Below are 17,283 nucleotides of genomic sequence, written 5' to 3' on the forward strand. Positions count from 1 at the left end.
CAAAACAGTTTACTTCCTCCGGAAAGAGCATCCCTCAGTGAGTCTGGCCTTGCCACCGGTGGGCTGGCACAGGACGGTCGAGCATCCAGCGCAGATGACGACGGTCTGGGCGTGCGAGAAGACGGTGGTGATGGTGAAGCAACCGGGGCACTTGACGTCCATGAAGAAGGAGCGAGGAGCAGGCACAAGAGTCTGTTGAGGAGAAATTATTTCCATGTCAGCCAGCCGTTCTGTCTTTGAGTCGTGTCTTTGGATCGAAACTATCGGGTAGATCGCACCTTGAGCTTGTGCTTGCGGGCCTCAGTCTGAGGGTTGGGGTTGAGGAGATCGACCGCGAGAACCTGTAGATGGAAGCAAAACCTGTCAGTCACAAATTCCTCCTGGATGCAATATTTCATGATGGTGGCCACATCGCCACGGTCGGCTGGTAGAGGCCCTAGCAGGGGCGCAACCATCGAACCTGGTATGGTCAAGGGTCAACGAGGCCGGACAGCACCTACCATCTTGGCAAGACTTGATTATTATCAGCGAGGAGAGTTGATAATGGCGCTGATGCAGATGGCCTGGTGAGGGTAGGGAACGGAAGAGGTGGTCTCGTGGTGATGGAGATCGAGAAGTCGAAATCAGTCAGTGGAGCCGCTCAGCACGCCCAAAGTGAGCGCGCATAGGGTTTGTGCCCTCGCTTAGTTGACTTTTTCCAGCGACCCGCGTTGCCACCCGCGCCGCAGCTGATGAGGACCTTCTAGGCCTTCGAACTGGCCTCTACAGATACAAATACAAATCATACAGTTTCATTAACAGTTTAACTAACGAGAGATCCTACGTCCAGTTGAACCAATTATGATCACTGCGAAGAGCTTCCAAGAAATGAAACAAGCTTCTCATTAAAACAATTCAGAATAGATAGATCACATGAAGTATACAAGTTGGTCTATATGACGATAAGTTAATCGGGTCTGCTCATCAAATGGACATCATACTCTGTCTCGGCCCTGCCAGACCCTCTATAGTCTAATACGCTTACCACGCGTTCTTAGTCTGTACAATTCGCCCTCCACTTCTCGATGGTAATGCGGCATCTCGACATCTTTTCGTGGTCATGTAATGAAGTGTTGCCGGTAATAATATAGGGATCCAACCGTTGCTCACGTCGTGACAGACGAAACATTGCTCGTCGATCATTTCGTCTTCTTTGTGACGGCCTCGGCGTGGCCGACCTGGATCTGCTTCTCTTCAACATGCGGGTGCTTGATGGTCAGGCACCAGATGTCAATGTAGTCGCAGATCGTGGTAATGACATCGTGCTAGATAGAGTCAGCCGCATCCTAGAACTAGTTGTTTGCTGGGAGGACATACCACAAAGCTACCGTACACGCCCAGCGCAAGACCCAGGCAGAGGAACACGAAGGGAACCTGGTAGGGTCCATCACCGAGAATGCTGGGCCACAGACCGAAACGGGGCGCAAGGCTGTCGAGGACACCAACCGCAAGAGGCAGCAGGAGGATGTTGAAGTACGGGAAGTCGGTCTTGACCAGGTGCGCAACGATCATCCTACCCACCGAATAGGCGTTGATGAGACCCACGTACAGGACAAACGGAATCAGATGGTTCTCCAGTATCGTCGGTTGGAGGTACAGATATCCCGGCACCAGGGTCCATGTAGCAACAAGAGGCAACAGACCGAGGAGAGGCTGGTACGGATCCAGACCGCGTGCCCGGCGACTGTTGATAACATGCACAATGCTAGACCCCGTTGCGAAGAAGAGCATCACAGCGCCATAAATGATGTACCACTGGGTGAAAGGCATGTTGTAAATCTGCTCCGGAATGATATCCGTCTTGGAGACACCTATGGTCTCGAACATGGAGCGGTGCCAGAAGCTAGCACCACCTTGGTAGGCCGTAAAGGCGAAGACAATGCAAAGGGTCAAGACACCCTCAACGGGCCCCGAGACGATACCCAGCGTCAGGACATGCGTGTAGTACTCGTCCCAGGTCTGGACGTAGAACGTCATGGTAGCTGCAGGCGGTCAGCAACATGGAACCACTTCCTGGAGGGAGAGACATACATCCAAACAATGTCAACACGGTAGCCCATGTCTGGCCGAGATTCATCGCGGCGCTGAAGATCAGAACACCCAAGGCGGTATTGCAGGCATCCACACCTACAAACAATCGTCAACCTACGTCCTGCGCGTCATACACGACCACATCGCAAACCTACCATGATCGAAAAGCTCGCCCAGCGGACCACTCTGCTTCGTTCTCCGGCTATTGAAACCAAATCAGCAAGACCGGCATACCAAACACCAATACCAGTCCAGATGACCGCTTACGCTTGCATCCCATCCACCGCATCAAAGGTCTGATACAACCACAGGCCCAGGGCCCAGCTGGCATAGACCCACGGGGGACAATCCTGATCCAGAGTCGGATTATACCAGAGCATGGTCAAGAAGTTGGCGACGACGAACATAAAGCCCGTAAGAGTGATCTAGAAAGCCATTGGATCGGATTACTATCTATGTTGACTGCAGGTGGGCATATCATAATGCACTCGACGGGGAGACGAGACGAAAAGGCGCGTCAGGGTGGAAGGACTTACGGCGTTGGGTCTACGCGAAGGAATCGTCCACTTCCATCAGCAAACAAGTTCCTCTCTCTATCATAAATCTCCAGACCAGGGGGGGAGCTTTTTGATCAGGGGATAGGAGATCTACATACGCCATACTCATGGGAAAACATTTTATCACAAAGTTCGAGTAGAACGGTTTGAGTATATACCGACTGACGAGGGAATGGTCGACACCAGCATATTTATACTCCCGCAGCGCGGACAATTGATATTGGCGAATATAAACCATTTTCTGCGTGATTCGCGTCCACTTCCTGGCGCGTTGGAGAGTTTCCGGTCAAGACAGGAGCGGAGGATCCGGGCGGGATCTGTCTTCAACCCGAGACGAGGACCCTGTAGGAAAGAATTCCAAGAAACAGAATGGACCTGGAGCGGCAGAACTCCGCTGTCGTCGCCAGAAGACCAGATGCGCTGGGAGATCAATGGGACACCTGGTCACTCGCAACGAGATCTTTTTTTTGTAGACTATTTTTTTGCCGGGGTGTTCTTTTTCTGCCCGGCGGAGAGCCAAGCACGAGACGGCGGGACGTCATCGGTTCCTGGGCCGGGTCGATGGGCTTTCGTATCCTATTGGCTGCTGCACGTGCGCGCGGAAGGCTTCAGAAACATCCAGAGCGTCGTTGTTGATCGACTGCATCTTTCCAGTGGGACTATCGATATTTATCCACCATTCTCTTCATTTTATCATATCATCAATTTGGCAACGAGTGACTGCACCTTTGTCACGATGAACTATTAACTACTCCGTATTATTGTTGATGTTTCGAGAACTCAACAACGCCTATCGCTGCTGCTTATGGCCTAGCTGTTCTCCAGCCCGCATGTCTTAGTTCTCCCTTATTCCCGTTCGGGTAATAACCTTCGCAGGCGGATTTGGATGTCTTAGAACTTAGAAGTAGATTCCAATGTCAGGGTCAGAACAATGACTGTTATGCTCACGAGTCGACGCGTGTCATTGAGTTATCAACTGGAATATGATAGCTGAACGGCCTCAAGGATGATCACGTTTGGATAGCGAAGAACGTTAATCTCAACGTCTTAACTAGTACCAGGAACGCGTCGAATCCCCAAGTTCTAGGCTCAATAGAACCGCAAGAAGCAAGGCACTGTTTCCTGTGGAAAATCTCGATTCATACTCAAGGACGGCGCTACTATTTCACCCATGATTGATAAATACTACCGATTCATTCTGACTATGATGACGGCATGCTATGCTATGCTATTCACATATGCTTCCGAGACATGAAAAGATGACACGAATGTCGGCTGCAAAATCGACTCGTCCATCACATGCAATCCGTGGGTTAGATAGATGGCCGCAACCGAGGCGTCTCTGCTAATATCCCTCATACCCAGTCCGGTCTGGAGAGGTGTCCACGGTGCAGGCTCTGTCCAATGTCCATGTTGAGTGTCAGGTGCGAAGGGGGCGGTCAAGCTTCTGTGAACGAGCTAGGCATTTAGCCGACAGGACTCCATGGCAGGGCGATCAGGACTCTGCTCTTCATGTTCTGAATGAGCGGGACGGTCTTGTGGACGGTCTCCGCCCAGCCTTCGACATTCCAGGACTGCTCACGGCGAACTTTGCGTTCCTCCAGGTTCGCAAACTGCCACAGATGATGCACAGTGTTCAGATCGCCGATTTGGACGAACCACGCGCCAACCCCTTCCATGACTTCCCGGCGCGCCTTGAGGCCACGGCGCCAATGAGTCTCCCACTCCAACAGGTTTCCGGGGTGAAGAGTATACGATCGCAGCTCGAAGACGCCTCCGAGGCGGCGCGGAGGGGTCGTTGGCCAGAAGGAAAACTCCTGCATGAGCGAGGTACTCTTGCTCTTAATCATAGTTCTCAGCTTGCTGTCGAACTCGTCGTATCCGGGCAGCTGAGAAATGGCGTTTAGAGAGCCATGGTAGCCGCTGTAGCGTTGGTATTCCCAAATGTGCACTGTCAAATAAGTTAGTTATCAGACAATGACCACCCAAGGTTATGAAGGGCCCAGATGTCGCTCCTACCGAATGTGTCGTTGTCACCGACTTCTGTCCGCCAGCTGCCAACCAGATTGACCTTGTTCTCTTTCATGCCCGCGATTTTCGGATACCAGTTCCCCACGAGGTCTACATACTCGTCCACCTTCTCGGGTTTGACCTCATGGAAGACGATCGAGTGCACGTATTTTCCGCGCGCAAGCACCTGGGAGAAGGAGCGCTCGATCTCCTTGTCGAGCTGCTGGCCCTCCTTGGTGCCGTAGAGAAGCGACGAGAGGGGGCCTCGCTTGGAGGCTTGTTCAGTGTGCTGTTCTCCTACAATACGATGGGTGGCCAGTGAGCCCAAGGCATGATGATCGAGGGATTCAGCTGCGTCAGGAACAGAAGAAACATCACCGCTCGCATTGCTCACGCTCGGAGCAGTGGGAGGCTCGGTGGTTTCTTCAAGACGATCACGGGGGTAAGTGCTAGGGGAAGAAGAAAAAGAAGCAGAAGCAGAAGCATCGGCCAACTGACTCTCTTGCTGCAACTTTCTCTGACGAGCTGCCTCGAGATTCTCTCGAAACTCTCTCTGTCGGGCATTGAACTGATCAGCAGAATCGGGCGTGAGGTCCCTGATCGAGGGGGCACGCTGCTGGATGGAAGAGGTCGAGAAGGACCGCAGGGATACGCTCAAGCGCGGGAGGCGGAGAGCACGTGTTGACAGCATGGTGGGATATGGATGACAAGATGAACCGATCCAGGCAAGCAAACAAAGCAAGCAGGCAACGCGGTGCCGGCCTCACAGTGGCCGTGTGTGTTGCGATCTCCGGGGAATAGTAAATGTTGGCTCTCCTCGGGCACGATAAGAGTCTCCCTCGAGATAGATATCCTGGGTCCTGTCCTTTGGGGTCTAGCTAAGACTCGGAGGATTCGCGTGCCACGAGACGACGATCGTGAGGAGAAGCCTGGAGGGTGCCGTCTTGGGGGTCTGCGTGAAGACTGACTGTGAGACTCGAAGACTGGGCGAGAGAGTTGATTGGGGGGGCTTGGAAATGGTAGAGCGGGAATTGGCTGCAATCGCTGTCGATGGTAGTAGTAGTCTTCGCAGATCGGTAGCTGGTCGACTTGCAGTAACCGGGGGAGCACGAGTGTGTATAATTCCCCCAGGGATGCAGTGACCGTGCTAGTTGCAAGTAATCGTGCTTGCTAGTAGTTGGAAGAGAGAGCCAAGGGAGGAGAGATGGGTAGCAGCGCGAGGGGAAGGAGAGTCGAGAGCGAACAAGACGATCCGGTTGGGTTGCGACGCATGCGGACCGAGAGCGAAAGCTGGGGAAAGCACGGAAACGCGGGGGGAGAAGCTAGATTGATCTGTGGCGTTGGTTGTCTCGGGATTTATTGAGTCGTGTTGTTTGTCGCACAGAGACAAAAGAGCGTCTACTTATGGAGTCCAGCATAGCTCGAATAGGTCATATTTCGATCTTAAATACCTCTTCCTTTGCTCTCCCTTGGCCCGTTGCATCCAGCTTTCTGATCTCCATAGCATGACGTCGATTATTATTGTTGCGAGGAGTCAGTGGAGCTCAGACGGCGTGCGATTTACCGCTAGCAGCTGGAGTAGTTTAGTTAGTTAGTTATCATACGAGTATGTATGATTATTACTTGCAAGTCTTGGGTGATTTAACTTACAGAGGAGAGTAACTAAATACCAAGTAAGTTAGCTGGGTAACTAAAGCTTCCAGTGCTTCCGTTCTTGGCTGGACCCCGCCAAAAAAGAACCAGAACCAGAACCTCAAGAGCTCAACTGCTTCACCTGCCATCTATCACACTGCCCTCCCTCGTCTGCTGGTGATCGATCACTGCTGACAGCTCTTCTTGAGTAATTCACTAGCACAACTACATCTCTCTCCCTCTCTCTCTCTCTCTCTCTATATCGCAACCATGGCAGACACGCGCAATCCGCCCCTCACCTACGAGGCGTCCGCAACCACCACCCACCCACACATCGCGACTTCTCTCCCGTCTGAAGTGGTCTCATGCCTGAAGAATGCGCGCTTCGTATGTTCTGGACGCATTATACTGACATTGACTTCATCCACCGGGCATCTCACTGACGTGTGAACTGTTCTGCAGCTCCATCTCGCAACATGCGACGACCTCACCCCTCATATCTCTCTCATGTCCTACACCTATCTTCCCTCGACGCCATTCTCCTCTGAGCCCACGATTATCATGACCACCAACCCGTCGTCCCGTAAAACTCTGCATCTGCTCTCGAATCCACGAGTCTCCCTCCTGGTCCATGACTGGGTCTCCCATCGCCCGCCCACTCGCGGTCCAAATCCCGCCGGTGCCCGTGACGGCTCCCCGCCGCCTGCGGCCACCCGCTCCTCTCTGGCCAGTCTACTGCTGAGCATCAACACGAGCGCTCTCTCCAGTATCTCTACTACCATCACGGGCACTGCACGTTTCCTCGAGCCTGGCTCCGAGGAGGAACGTTGGGCCAAGGAACGCCATCTGGAGAACAACACCTTTGCGTCCGGTGAGGAGACCGCACTCTTCGGGCAGCAGCAGGGCGAGCCGCAGATGGACCCTGCCACCGTGATGGATGAGTCGGTGCGGGTGGTCGTGGTGCCTATAAAGGAGGGCCGCATAGCAGACTGGAAAGGTGGGGTGCGCGATTGGAAGGTCGTCGCGGAAGGAGAGGAGCAGCACGGGTTAGTCAACGGAGTATCTCCGTCGGCTGCATCATGATAGCGTTCAGAGCAGAGGACGATAAGTTCTGACTTGCTATTATCAAGTTCATACGAACTTGGACTTCCAGTCGCTGATCTAGATTGGTTCCTCTGGGAAACGGACGAACATGGAAATCGGTCCTGATGTCGCTATCTTCCAAATATGTCATTCCGTACACAGCTTGCAGAGTCTGGAGTTTTCAGGGCTATGGCGTCTAGTGACTTGGACTAAGTATGAAAATCTCCACGTATCTAAAAATCGGATACAATAAATCCATTCAAATGACGGTCGAAATAGAGAAACAGAAATACAGACCATGTTCATATAGAATCCATAATCTATCCTCTAGCACACAATAAAACCTACATTCATCTTCTACGGATCTAACTCGTAAGAACAAAGTAATAACTAGCAATTGAATCCTGCCAGTACCCGCAAAAGTGTAATAACGCATCCATCGTATCGACCCTGTATTTGATCACGTGACATTTTATATCCGCGTAACTCCGCATCTGTAATGAACATTTCCGCCGGTCTTGTTTGCGGAGACTTGTCCAGCTTTCCAAGTTCGAGTCTCCATCCAAGCTCATAGCTATCCACATTGCACGAAGTATTGTGCTACTGATATAGCAATTGATTGCTTTGCGGTGCAATAAGTTATTTCTTCCTTGGATTTGCGTTTCTTCCGGAAAGGGTTCTTTGTTTGGGAAATCAACGAACTCTCTAAATAATTGCTCTCTCATTCTCTCTCTGTGTCTATCTATTCGAATCGAATCCTGATACCCTCGAACCACTCGCAATCACGAAAAGAAAATAAATAAAAAATAGACACCTCTCACACACAATGAGACTCGCACACATCCACTTCCCGAACATCACGCCCTTTTCGCGCGTTTCGCATCTCCAACAAACCCTCGCTGCGCGATTATTAGCTTATAAAAAAGCATCTTCTCCCCCTGCCACTTCGACAGCAACAAGTCAAGATTCCACAACTACACCTACACCTCCCGACCCAACCATAATCACATTCAGTCCCAATCCCGTCTACACGACCGGACGCCGCGACCTTCCTCCATCCAACACATATCCCGAAAAAGAAGACGGTCCACTATCCCTCCCTCCGCCCCTGGAACCAATTCGATCCCTCCTCACGTCCGCCAAAGATGGTTCGGCGCCCATAGCTGAATATCATCCTACGCTTCGCGGGGGACAGACGACGTATCATGGTCCCGGGCAGTTGGTCGGATATACGGTCCTCGATCTACGACGGATGGGACTCACGCCAAGGTGTCATATTCGGTTGTTGGAAAATAGCGTCATTGATGTGTTGGATGGGTTTGGAGTGAAGGGTTTCACGACGGAGGATCCGGGGGTGTGGGTTTCTGATGGGGGGAATGCCCTGCCGAAGAAGATTACTGCGGTCGGAGTGCATCTGCGGAGGAATATAAGCAGTTATGGAATCGGGTTGAATGTGACGGAGGAGCCGATGTGGTTCTTTAAACAGATCGTTGCGTGTGGATTGGAAGGGAGGGAGGCGACCAGTTTGGAAGGATTGGGTGTTCGGGACGTGACGATGGAGGATGTCGCGAGGCGGTTTGTTGCTGCGTTTGTGAATAGGCATAATAAAGATTATTGTGGGACGGGGAGTCATGGGGAGAAGATTGAGGAGGTCTATACGGTTCGGGAGGATGAGTTGTTAGATTAGATTAGGGGGGGTAGTTGTGGGATGTCTGGATCTATCTCAGGAAAAGCTACGGGGATTATATCTATTAGCTGGGGAAATAATAGCTACAGCTGCTCCTTTCCTAAAAGGAATGCCATCCATGAATTATAGGATACAACACTGCTGCTCCACATGGAGCTTTCCAATTAATGGAAAGATATCTTTCTCCCCGAATCATTAGATAGTATTGATTTTTCAAGAAAGACTAGGTATAAAAGTAATAAAAGTAGTAATAATAAAAAGTGCCCGGTGATCCAAACACTAGAAAAGGAATTGATGAAATGAATAGGGTACATCTCGCACCCTCACTTGCCAGAACCAACAGTCTCTCACCTATCACCGTAGCATGTGAGCATTTTTCGCGAAGTCTCTCCAAAGAGGATGCGGGGTCCCGGCAAGACGAAGTCCAAAGGTATGTATAAAAGACGATAAAGAAAAAAAGATTTTCCTGAAATCTTTCGCCTGTGCTTTCCGGATATCATAAGAGGACAGTGAAAATCCCAAATTTGTCGTCATCAAATGTCGTGCAAAATCAGAGGGATCTCCAGTGGATCACACCAGGGAATAAGAAAAAAAAAAAAGTGGCCGCGAGGACACGATCAGACCCAAGCCTCCGTCGAGACGCATTGGGGCGGGGAAGAAAAATCATGAGATCAAATAGAGCATGCAGATGGCGGTGGAGATGGTACGGTCGAACTAACGAGATCTCCGGACAGAGGGCCGACATCTAGACTCTTACTGAATAATGCATTGCGAGCCGCCTCCTTTCGATCCCGAAGCCTTGACCTCGAGCGCAACCTTGGCCGCTTCGTAGAAGCTCTCTCGAATCCCCCGGTTTTGAACGGCAGAGCACTCTGTGAGCAGTTAGCTAGACTGGTATCGTGCCAAAAGATCGCAACCGTACCGAGATACTTGACAGCGCCAATCTCCTTTGCCTTGCTCAGTCCCTCCTCGAAGCTTATCGCGTTCGGGTTCTCATTCTGCTCTTCGTCCTTTCGCAGATCACACTTGAGCGCAGTCAGGACAATCTTCACTCCGGGGCAGTTTTCTTGGATCTCGGCCATCCATTTTGACGACACGTTCTCGAACGAATCTTTGTTATCAATCTATATTTGGATGCATATATTAGCCGCGACTGCCACCAGGGGGGCGTTTTTCAGTAGACTGTACGCACGCTGAAACAAAGCATTATGACGTGCGTGTCTTCGTAGGAAAGGGCGCGTAACCGGTCGAATTCTTCCTGACCTGCCGTATCCCACAGAGATAATTCCATGTGTACGTTGTCGACGAAGATATCTTGCCGGTCGATAAGCATCTGCACGTATTCAAATAAGGGCTGCGATATTTACCGTGTACATAGTTCTCTGGGAAGGTCGAGAGTGTTAGCCTGTGACATGCGACAATAGGTTTCAGGGGCTTGATTCCGTACCGAAAACAGTAGGTTCGCTGTTGAGACGCGATAGAAGGACGGTTAACACTGCTCAACAATGCGATCTATCTGGACAGGTTCATCTTACTAGACAGTTGGGAAGAAACTGAATACGATCCGTTAGCAGGCTCGAAAGCGACGGCAGGAGCGCATACTCACCCCCTCGTGAAGACGTTCAGCGCTGATGTCTTTCCACAGGCACCATCTCCTCTATCTCTCAGGTTAGAAATGCACAATATATCCAGCCAGATCGCATGAGACTGACAGAAGCACCATCTTGCGCTGGACGACCTTCTGTCGTCCGCACAGAGCCAGCGAGACCATTGTCGGCTTTAGTGACGCGAAAGCGGAGACTGGGAGCGTAGTATAGTCGCGAGGGAGGGGAGCTAGTCAATTGATCGGGCGAGGTCTCGTGTGTCGCAGGTTCTGGGGTCGTTGTTCAGAATCACTCTGGCAGCCTGTCAGTGAACGAAGGCGAAGATCAGTTCCTTGATGATGTCCAGGTCGATGGCATTGAGCAGCTGGGCGTTCTCGGCGAATAAGCGATCTCAGGGACCTAGCGATCTACAACGTGTAATGAAGCACGGGCTGGACAGCCGAGCCGCAGACTTGCTGGACAGCACATCAAAGCTTATCGTCGAACCCAATCTCGTAACTATTTTCCTTGCCGTTATTACTATTGATCGCCCGCGTGATTCTGACAGGTAACGAATGTCCTTGTTCAAAAAAAGCGTGGCTGGAGGTCAGATATTGTTACTTTTTCTCAGATGATTGCATCCTGCGCTTCTCCTTTTCGCCAGCCACCTATAATTCCATATCTTAACGGCGAGTCAACATTGCCAGGGGTTCTGTGAGACAGTGGCATTCTTAATTACGTTGACGCGCGGCGAAGAGCCTATGGCATTGCTGATGTCTCATGGTAATCATTATTCATGGATCGAATATCTGACTTTACTATTCTGGAACTTGAGCTATGCTGCGCCGATGGAAGCTAGCAATGAAGATCTGCAAACCAGCACCGCTATCCTTTCCTGATCCGAGAAATATCTTCAGGGTTGTCTATTTTCGCGTTGCTTTTGTTAGAATATGTAGTCCTTTCTTTGAATTCTTAGAAAGACGCGAGGCAATTAAGTACCATAGGATTGCGATGCCAGAAATCCGACATTAGGTCTCAAACGGTCACCTTTCCGATAGAGTCAGTACAGGGAATGTGCAGTACCTTCACTGGTAGCATGGACGCGTAGACATCGCTACATAGTCAAGAACTTAATAGCCTATGCTACAGTATTGTAGGATCTTCCATGTCGACCCCGACTATATTGCAAGGCAAAACAGGGTCGAATGGAGCTCCGCTATAGAAACTAAGGCCAAAATGCATCAGGGATGAAGGCCAGATAATTATCGAAGTAGCGCGCAAATTCGACATAACGACGCCAATATTTCAAGTATTCATATGGGGCAATTCGCAGACTAATATCGTTGGGGAAATATCTAATTCATAAATCATTGGTTCTAGAAGCAGTTCCATGGCCAGAGAGACGGATATCTAGTCGATTGAAAAATGCGCCTGGAGGAAGTCGACGGTGGAACTCAACACTGCTCAGTTATAATGTGCAGCCGCTTAGATAACAGTGAAAATCTCACTGTAGGCTTAAACAGTGTTACCTAGCTGAGACATTGATACTGTCCCCCGTTAAGTCTATCAGATTTCTTGTATAGTAGTGCCCAGTTTTAGAGTGCCGTCCATCGAGATCGTGTTCGGCGCAGGCCACACAGATGCTGGTATACTGCCTTGGAGAACCCTCAGCTATTGCACTAGTTATGTGTCTACAGAAGAATTGAAGGGCAAATGTGAAGCTGTATACTGTGATCAGAATAAAAGTTCAATTCCTCAGGAGTTCCCTAAACCTAACGCCATATCGATAATAGTGCTGTCCCATCGATCCATAATAAACCATGCGAGGAAAATTTGTAAACACCAAATATAATATAGCAATCATTTGCCATCCATTTAGAAGGCTGCCTGTTCCCTTTCGATGTTCCCCCGGCCTCTGCGTAGTCTCTCCGAAAGATCCAGGTTGCCCGCGCGGCGATTGAGGTCGCCGACGAAAGCACCCTTGCCTCCGAGTTTGCTGGATTGAGCACGAGCTGCTTCTTCCGCTTCCCTTTCGGCCTTCTCTCGTTCTTCCGCGGCTGCTAGTCTTTCCAAGCGCTGCCGGTCGAGCTCATTTGCATCCTGCTGCATGGCCGCCAATCGAGCTGCTCTCTCGGCATCAGCATTGGCAGAAGCAGAAGCAGAAGCTGCAGGTGCAGGAGCCCTGCCAGAACCCCTGTCGGAATCCCTATATCTGTCCGGAGAACGTCTGCCATAGTTTCGTTGGCGGGGTGACTCCGCTGGCTTGCGGTACGGTGAGCGCGATCTGGACCGGGACCGTCGCTCATAAGGTCGGTTTCGAGAATATGGAGACGGATCGCGGGTTGTTCTCTCTTTATACGGGGACGGAGATCTTCGTGATCGATGTCTTCGCTCATCAGAGCGTCTGCTGGATCTCTCGTAATCAGGCGAACGTGACCGGGACCGGGCAGCACTTCGGGAACGGTGTCGACGACGATGACTAGATCGGCGATCATCCTCTTCATCGTACCGGCTGCTCCTATGTCGCGAACGCCGGCTCTCATCATCCCTATGGTGGTGGCGGTGTCTGCGATGCTTGTGTTCCCTCTCTGACTTGTCATCGGCTCCCGCGGCCTTAAGCAGCTGTCTCCTTCGAACAGGGTCGTTCATCATCGCTTCGTATGCTGCTTGTTCCTGTTTCTTGATAGCAAGCATTGGATCTTCACGGATTTTCGCAGCCGTATCTCTCAGGGTGTTCGCATTCTGCGCCGTCAGGAAAGACTCCTCCTTGGCCGACTTCTCCAGCTTTTGGTTGTCTGTTCCTTTGATCAATGCGTCAATGCGTCTCTTTCCCAAGAGATAGCCTTCCATTTCTTCCGTAGTTCCAAGTTGTCCATCTGTTGGCCCACTATACATCCAGTCGACTCTGTTCTGACGCTTTTTGCCACCAGCAGCTTCTTGTAACTCCTGAAGTTCCTGTATCTGTCTCTCTTCCTGGCGTTCCCTCATCATCTGGTCGATGCGCTTGCGCTCCTCGAGCGCCTTCTTTTCTGCCAGCCATCGCTTCTCCTGGTTCTTCTGGAGAACGGGATGCCAACTTTTCTTGAGGTTCTATTTCATTCACCATGGTTAGCTTCTATCTCAGCTAGGAATATTGAAGATTTCCAACTTACCAGGTCACCACCACCCATTTTGGGCTAGTATTATGCGCAGCTAATCGAAAGCTGCTGGGTTAGGCTCGATAATGGACCAGAGGTTGGTTGTGTGCAGGTTGGCGATGTCTGCGAGAGAGTTGGATGTCCGCGACCAGCTATTATTGTAACGGGCGGCAATTGTTGTAGGCGGTGCACTAGCGGCTAAACCAGCCACTAGCGCGGGGAACGCCTTAAGTGCCCCAGATCCCGATGCCTGCGGAGCTCCAGGCTGAAATACTGGGCCAAAGACAACACCGCAGTTACAAGCAAACTTGAATCGATTTACCTTGACGCGTTCACGAAACAACTTCCCATCGACATCGAAATCTACATTAAGCTTGTTGTGAAGAGCTCTTTCTGCGGTTCGCACTATCACCACGATGTCGGACGACGATGATTTCATGCAAGAGTCCGGTGACGAGGAGTACGTCTTCCCAGATATCGTGCTCCGTGGATCTACGTTAACCAGGGCCATAGCTATGACTTCGAATACGAGGATGCCGACGACGATGAATCTGCGGATGTCGGTATCGAGAACAAATACTACAATGCCAAGCAGATGAAGGCAGACAACCCAGAAGAGGCCATCGATGAGTTCCTGGGGGTGCCAGCTCTCGAGGAAGAGAAAGGAGAATGGTTAGCTTCCTAGCTTACACGTTGGAATAACGGACACCTGACGTGACTTGACAGGGGATTCAAAGGGTTAAAACAGGCTATAAAACTAGAATTCAAGCTCGGGAGATATAGTGATGTAAGTTAAGAGACGTCTATTCGCTACGCTCATATCTGACTTGTTCCAAGGCCATCGAACACTACCGGGAGCTCCTCACCTACGTCAAGTCCGCTGTGACACGAAACTACTCTGAGAAATCGATCAACAACATGCTAGACTACATTGAGAAGGGCTCCGACGATGAGAAAGCCTACCACTGCATGGAAGAATTCTACCGACTCACCCTGAACTCCTTTCAAAGCACAAATAACGAACGGCTGTGGCTGAAGACAAATATCAAACTGGCCCGACTTTGGTTGGACCGCAAGGAGTACGGTCAGTTAAGCAAGAAGCTCCGGGAGCTACATCGTGCATGCCAGCGGGAGGATGGGACCGATGATCCTAGCAAGGGTACCTATTCCCTCGAGGTTTATGCGCTGGAGATACAGATGTATGCAGAGACAAAGAACAATAAGCGACTTAAGGCGCTATATCAGCGAGCTCTGCGGGTCCGATCTGCTGTACCACATCCCAAGATCATGGGTATCATCCGCGAATGTGGCGGCAAGATGCATATGAGCGAGGAGAACTGGGAGCAGGCACAGAGCGACTTCTTCGAGTCATTCCGCAACTATGACGAGGCTGGTTCGATGCAGCGCATCCAGGTGCTGAAGTACCTTGTCTTGACCACCATGTTGATGAAATCCGATATCAACCCGTTCGATTCGCAGGAGACGAAGCCATACCGGAACGACCCCCGCATTTCAGCCATGACCGACCTCGTTGATGCCTTTCAAAGGGACGATATCCACACGTACGAAGCAATCCTGAGCAAGAACCAGGATCTGCTCGCGGATCCGTTCATTGCTGAAAACATCGACGAAGTCAGTCGGAATATGCGCACTAAGGCTGTTCTTAAACTCATCGCTCCATACACACGGTTCAACATGGTGTTCATCTCCAAGCAGATCAAGATCTCCGTGTCTGAAGTGCAGGAGATTTTAAGCTTCCTCATCATGGACCGGAAACTGAATGCAAAGATCGACCAGGAGAATGGAACAGTGGTAGTGGAGAGTCTAAGCGACGTGGAGCGGCTCCGATCCCTCCAGGAATGGTCATCATCCCTGGAAGCCCTGTGGCGTACGGTGCTCAAAGACGGCGAAGGGTTCAAGGCGGAAGACAGCTCCCAGATCCTTGGTGCACCTCCTAGCGCGATGCTACCTTCAGACACGACGGACAGCTTGCACGCAGCCAGCGCCAAGCTCCGGAGTGGATGGAAGGGGAAATCCAGCATGGGAAAAGCATTTTGAACGGTCTTCTCAGGAGAAACATGAATTTCTTTTTCTAGCTTACGATGATGCAGCGGCCTGTCTAGATAGATACGTGGGTAATTTACACTGGAATATTTCATGCAGACATTGTTCTTTTGTCTGGCCAGCAATTTGTGCTTTTGCTTTGCCCGCCCATGACTAGCAACGTAGCTGAGCTGCGGGCCTCGAATCGAAAAAATACCCGCCCAGACTAGGACGACTATCTGCCGGCGGCAATGCCAGATACTAGAGGGGCGAGGTGGTTTCGTCAAAAGACCGGGAAGTTGCATCACAGTCTCCTCGAGTCAATTGCATGTCCCTTTTGTAATTGTCCTTCAAACGAATCGGAGTGCCCCCGTAAGCGACAAAGTTAACCAGGGCAGTCGGTCCGTCCTCCAAGTCTCTGTTCAGCTAAGCTAGCTTAGCACTTTGTACTCAAGGATGGTGAAGCATCGAATACCCTAGTTCGAGTAATTAACAGTTAGTGCAGGGCGAGATCGAGATAGGCTCCAACGATCTCCGGGGAGCTGAGAAGGCCAGTGCCCATGTCATCCATAAGTATAACCATTAACCACGAACCATGACCATTAGTACCGTACTCTCGCAAGGCCACAAATCACAGCGGGAGCGGCCGGCGCTAGGCAGGACGTCTAACAGCGGAAAGGAAACTCTAAGAGCGCAGTTTGGGTCTTTTTGCCTGGATAGATAGATGTACCGGTAGTAGTTAATTGATGTAGTTAGTAATTATTAAATAGATGTTCCTTGCAACGAGTCCCCTATCTCGCGTTAACCATCATAAATCAGGTAGGGATCGGTCTAGAGGTGCAAAAAAATTTTGAAAGCGAGCAAAACTAGCAATGCTGTGGACACAACGTCGCTCCAATAATGTCATCTGTTGCGGGCGTTATTGGCAATTGGGCGGCATGAACGGGATATTGCAGGGAGCTTTCGGTCACTAGCAATGAGTTGGAAGTTGGAGAACATGTGGCCGGCCCCCAGTGCATCTAGCAATGGGTCATCAACCGGGGGACGGGTCCCAGATCACATCGAGACTATCCGTCTTCCGGGGGAGTTCGGTGCGTGCAGAGTGCAGAGAGAGAGTCAGCAAAATAAATCCGTTTCTTTTCCTGCTTCCCCCCGTACGACATTGTGGCCGTTTCTCCTTGATCCGATAGGAGTACGATAGCGAAGAGCTTGGCCGGTTCGACCTCGGCGCTTTCATGGACAAGGTAGGCCAGTAGAATGCCAGCCCCGATGGAAATAGTTATGCCGCGGACGTAGAGAGATAACGGTACTCCGTACTGGTTAGTTAGTTATTCTTAGCTGGAGACGCAAGCTGCTAGGCCTCGTCTCGGCGAGCCTTGTGCAGAGACGGCGACGAATTCGGGGGCGTAAGCAAGCGGCCAAGATGATGCGCGAGGAATGACCATCTTGCCCGGTAATAATCAGCCTGATTCCCTGGAGAA

General features: G+C 50.9%; 8 protein-coding genes across 8 annotated transcripts; 3 read left to right on the forward strand and 5 right to left on the reverse strand.

The window, feature by feature from the left end:
* Positions 1-9: 9 nt before the first annotated feature.
* Positions 10-503, reverse strand: C8Q69DRAFT_484031 (40S ribosomal protein S27; the record flags this gene model as incomplete). The annotated part of the gene is made up of 3 exons (XM_028631749.1): positions 10-192; positions 279-341; positions 501-503. 3 exons carry the CDS (start codon positions 501-503, stop codon positions 10-12), a joined length of 249 nt encoding a protein of 82 aa, XP_028488571.1.
* Positions 504-1,178: 675 nt separating this feature from the next.
* C8Q69DRAFT_395196 (aminoalcoholphosphotransferase) lies at positions 1,179-2,865 on the reverse strand (the record flags this gene model as incomplete). The annotated part of the gene is made up of 7 exons (XM_028627683.1): positions 1,179-1,304; positions 1,357-2,021; positions 2,071-2,166; positions 2,226-2,272; positions 2,338-2,495; positions 2,607-2,636; positions 2,722-2,865. The coding sequence occupies 7 exons, from the start codon at positions 2,863-2,865 to the stop codon at positions 1,179-1,181; spliced, it is 1,266 nt and encodes a 421-aa protein (XP_028488572.1).
* Positions 2,866-4,093: 1,228 nt separating this feature from the next.
* On the reverse strand, positions 4,094-5,328 carry C8Q69DRAFT_484033 (NIPSNAP family protein; the record flags this gene model as incomplete). The annotated part of the gene is made up of 2 exons (XM_028631750.1): positions 4,094-4,578; positions 4,647-5,328. The coding sequence occupies 2 exons, from the start codon at positions 5,326-5,328 to the stop codon at positions 4,094-4,096; spliced, it is 1,167 nt and encodes a 388-aa protein (XP_028488573.1).
* Positions 5,329-6,234: 906 nt separating this feature from the next.
* On the forward strand, positions 6,235-7,712 carry C8Q69DRAFT_4589 (pyridoxamine phosphate oxidase). The gene is made up of 3 exons (XM_028630035.1): positions 6,235-6,243; positions 6,316-6,656; positions 6,732-7,712. Exons 2-3 carry the CDS (start codon positions 6,540-6,542, stop codon positions 7,350-7,352), a joined length of 738 nt encoding a protein of 245 aa, XP_028488574.1. The 5' UTR covers positions 6,235-6,243; positions 6,316-6,539; the 3' UTR covers positions 7,353-7,712.
* A 372-nt stretch (positions 7,713-8,084) lies between these two features.
* Positions 8,085-9,212, forward strand: C8Q69DRAFT_4609 (putative Lipoyltransferase). Its single transcript, XM_028630202.1, has one exon. It carries the CDS (start codon positions 8,179-8,181, stop codon positions 9,037-9,039), a length of 861 nt encoding a protein of 286 aa, XP_028488575.1. The 5' UTR covers positions 8,085-8,178; the 3' UTR covers positions 9,040-9,212.
* A 580-nt stretch (positions 9,213-9,792) lies between these two features.
* C8Q69DRAFT_395442 (Rho GTPase Rho3) lies at positions 9,793-10,810 on the reverse strand (the record flags this gene model as incomplete). Its single annotated transcript, XM_028627692.1, has 8 exons — positions 9,793-9,911; positions 9,962-10,163; positions 10,232-10,353; positions 10,407-10,421; positions 10,487-10,503; positions 10,575-10,592; positions 10,646-10,696; positions 10,752-10,810. 8 exons carry the CDS (start codon positions 10,808-10,810, stop codon positions 9,793-9,795), a joined length of 603 nt encoding a protein of 200 aa, XP_028488576.1.
* A 1,489-nt stretch (positions 10,811-12,299) lies between these two features.
* C8Q69DRAFT_523639 (Pre-mRNA splicing factor-domain-containing protein) lies at positions 12,300-13,899 on the reverse strand. Its single transcript, XM_028633567.1, has 2 exons — positions 13,775-13,899; positions 12,300-13,712 (listed from the first exon to the last, which is right to left on the reverse strand). Exons 1-2 carry the CDS (start codon positions 13,790-13,792, stop codon positions 12,498-12,500), a joined length of 1,233 nt encoding a protein of 410 aa, XP_028488577.1. The 5' UTR covers positions 13,793-13,899; the 3' UTR covers positions 12,300-12,497.
* Positions 13,900-14,175: 276 nt separating this feature from the next.
* Positions 14,176-15,817, forward strand: C8Q69DRAFT_396839 (putative COP9 signalosome subunit 2; the record flags this gene model as incomplete). The annotated part of the gene is made up of 4 exons (XM_028627758.1): positions 14,176-14,219; positions 14,273-14,431; positions 14,486-14,546; positions 14,597-15,817. The coding sequence occupies 4 exons, from the start codon at positions 14,176-14,178 to the stop codon at positions 15,815-15,817; spliced, it is 1,485 nt and encodes a 494-aa protein (XP_028488578.1).
* Positions 15,818-17,283: the final 1,466 nt, after the last annotated feature.

The sequence above is a fragment of the Paecilomyces variotii genome, assembly GCF_004022145.1.
Source record: "Paecilomyces variotii strain CBS 101075 chromosome Unknown C8Q69scaffold_1, whole genome shotgun sequence".
NCBI lineage: Eukaryota > Fungi > Ascomycota > Eurotiomycetes > Eurotiales > Thermoascaceae > Paecilomyces > Paecilomyces variotii.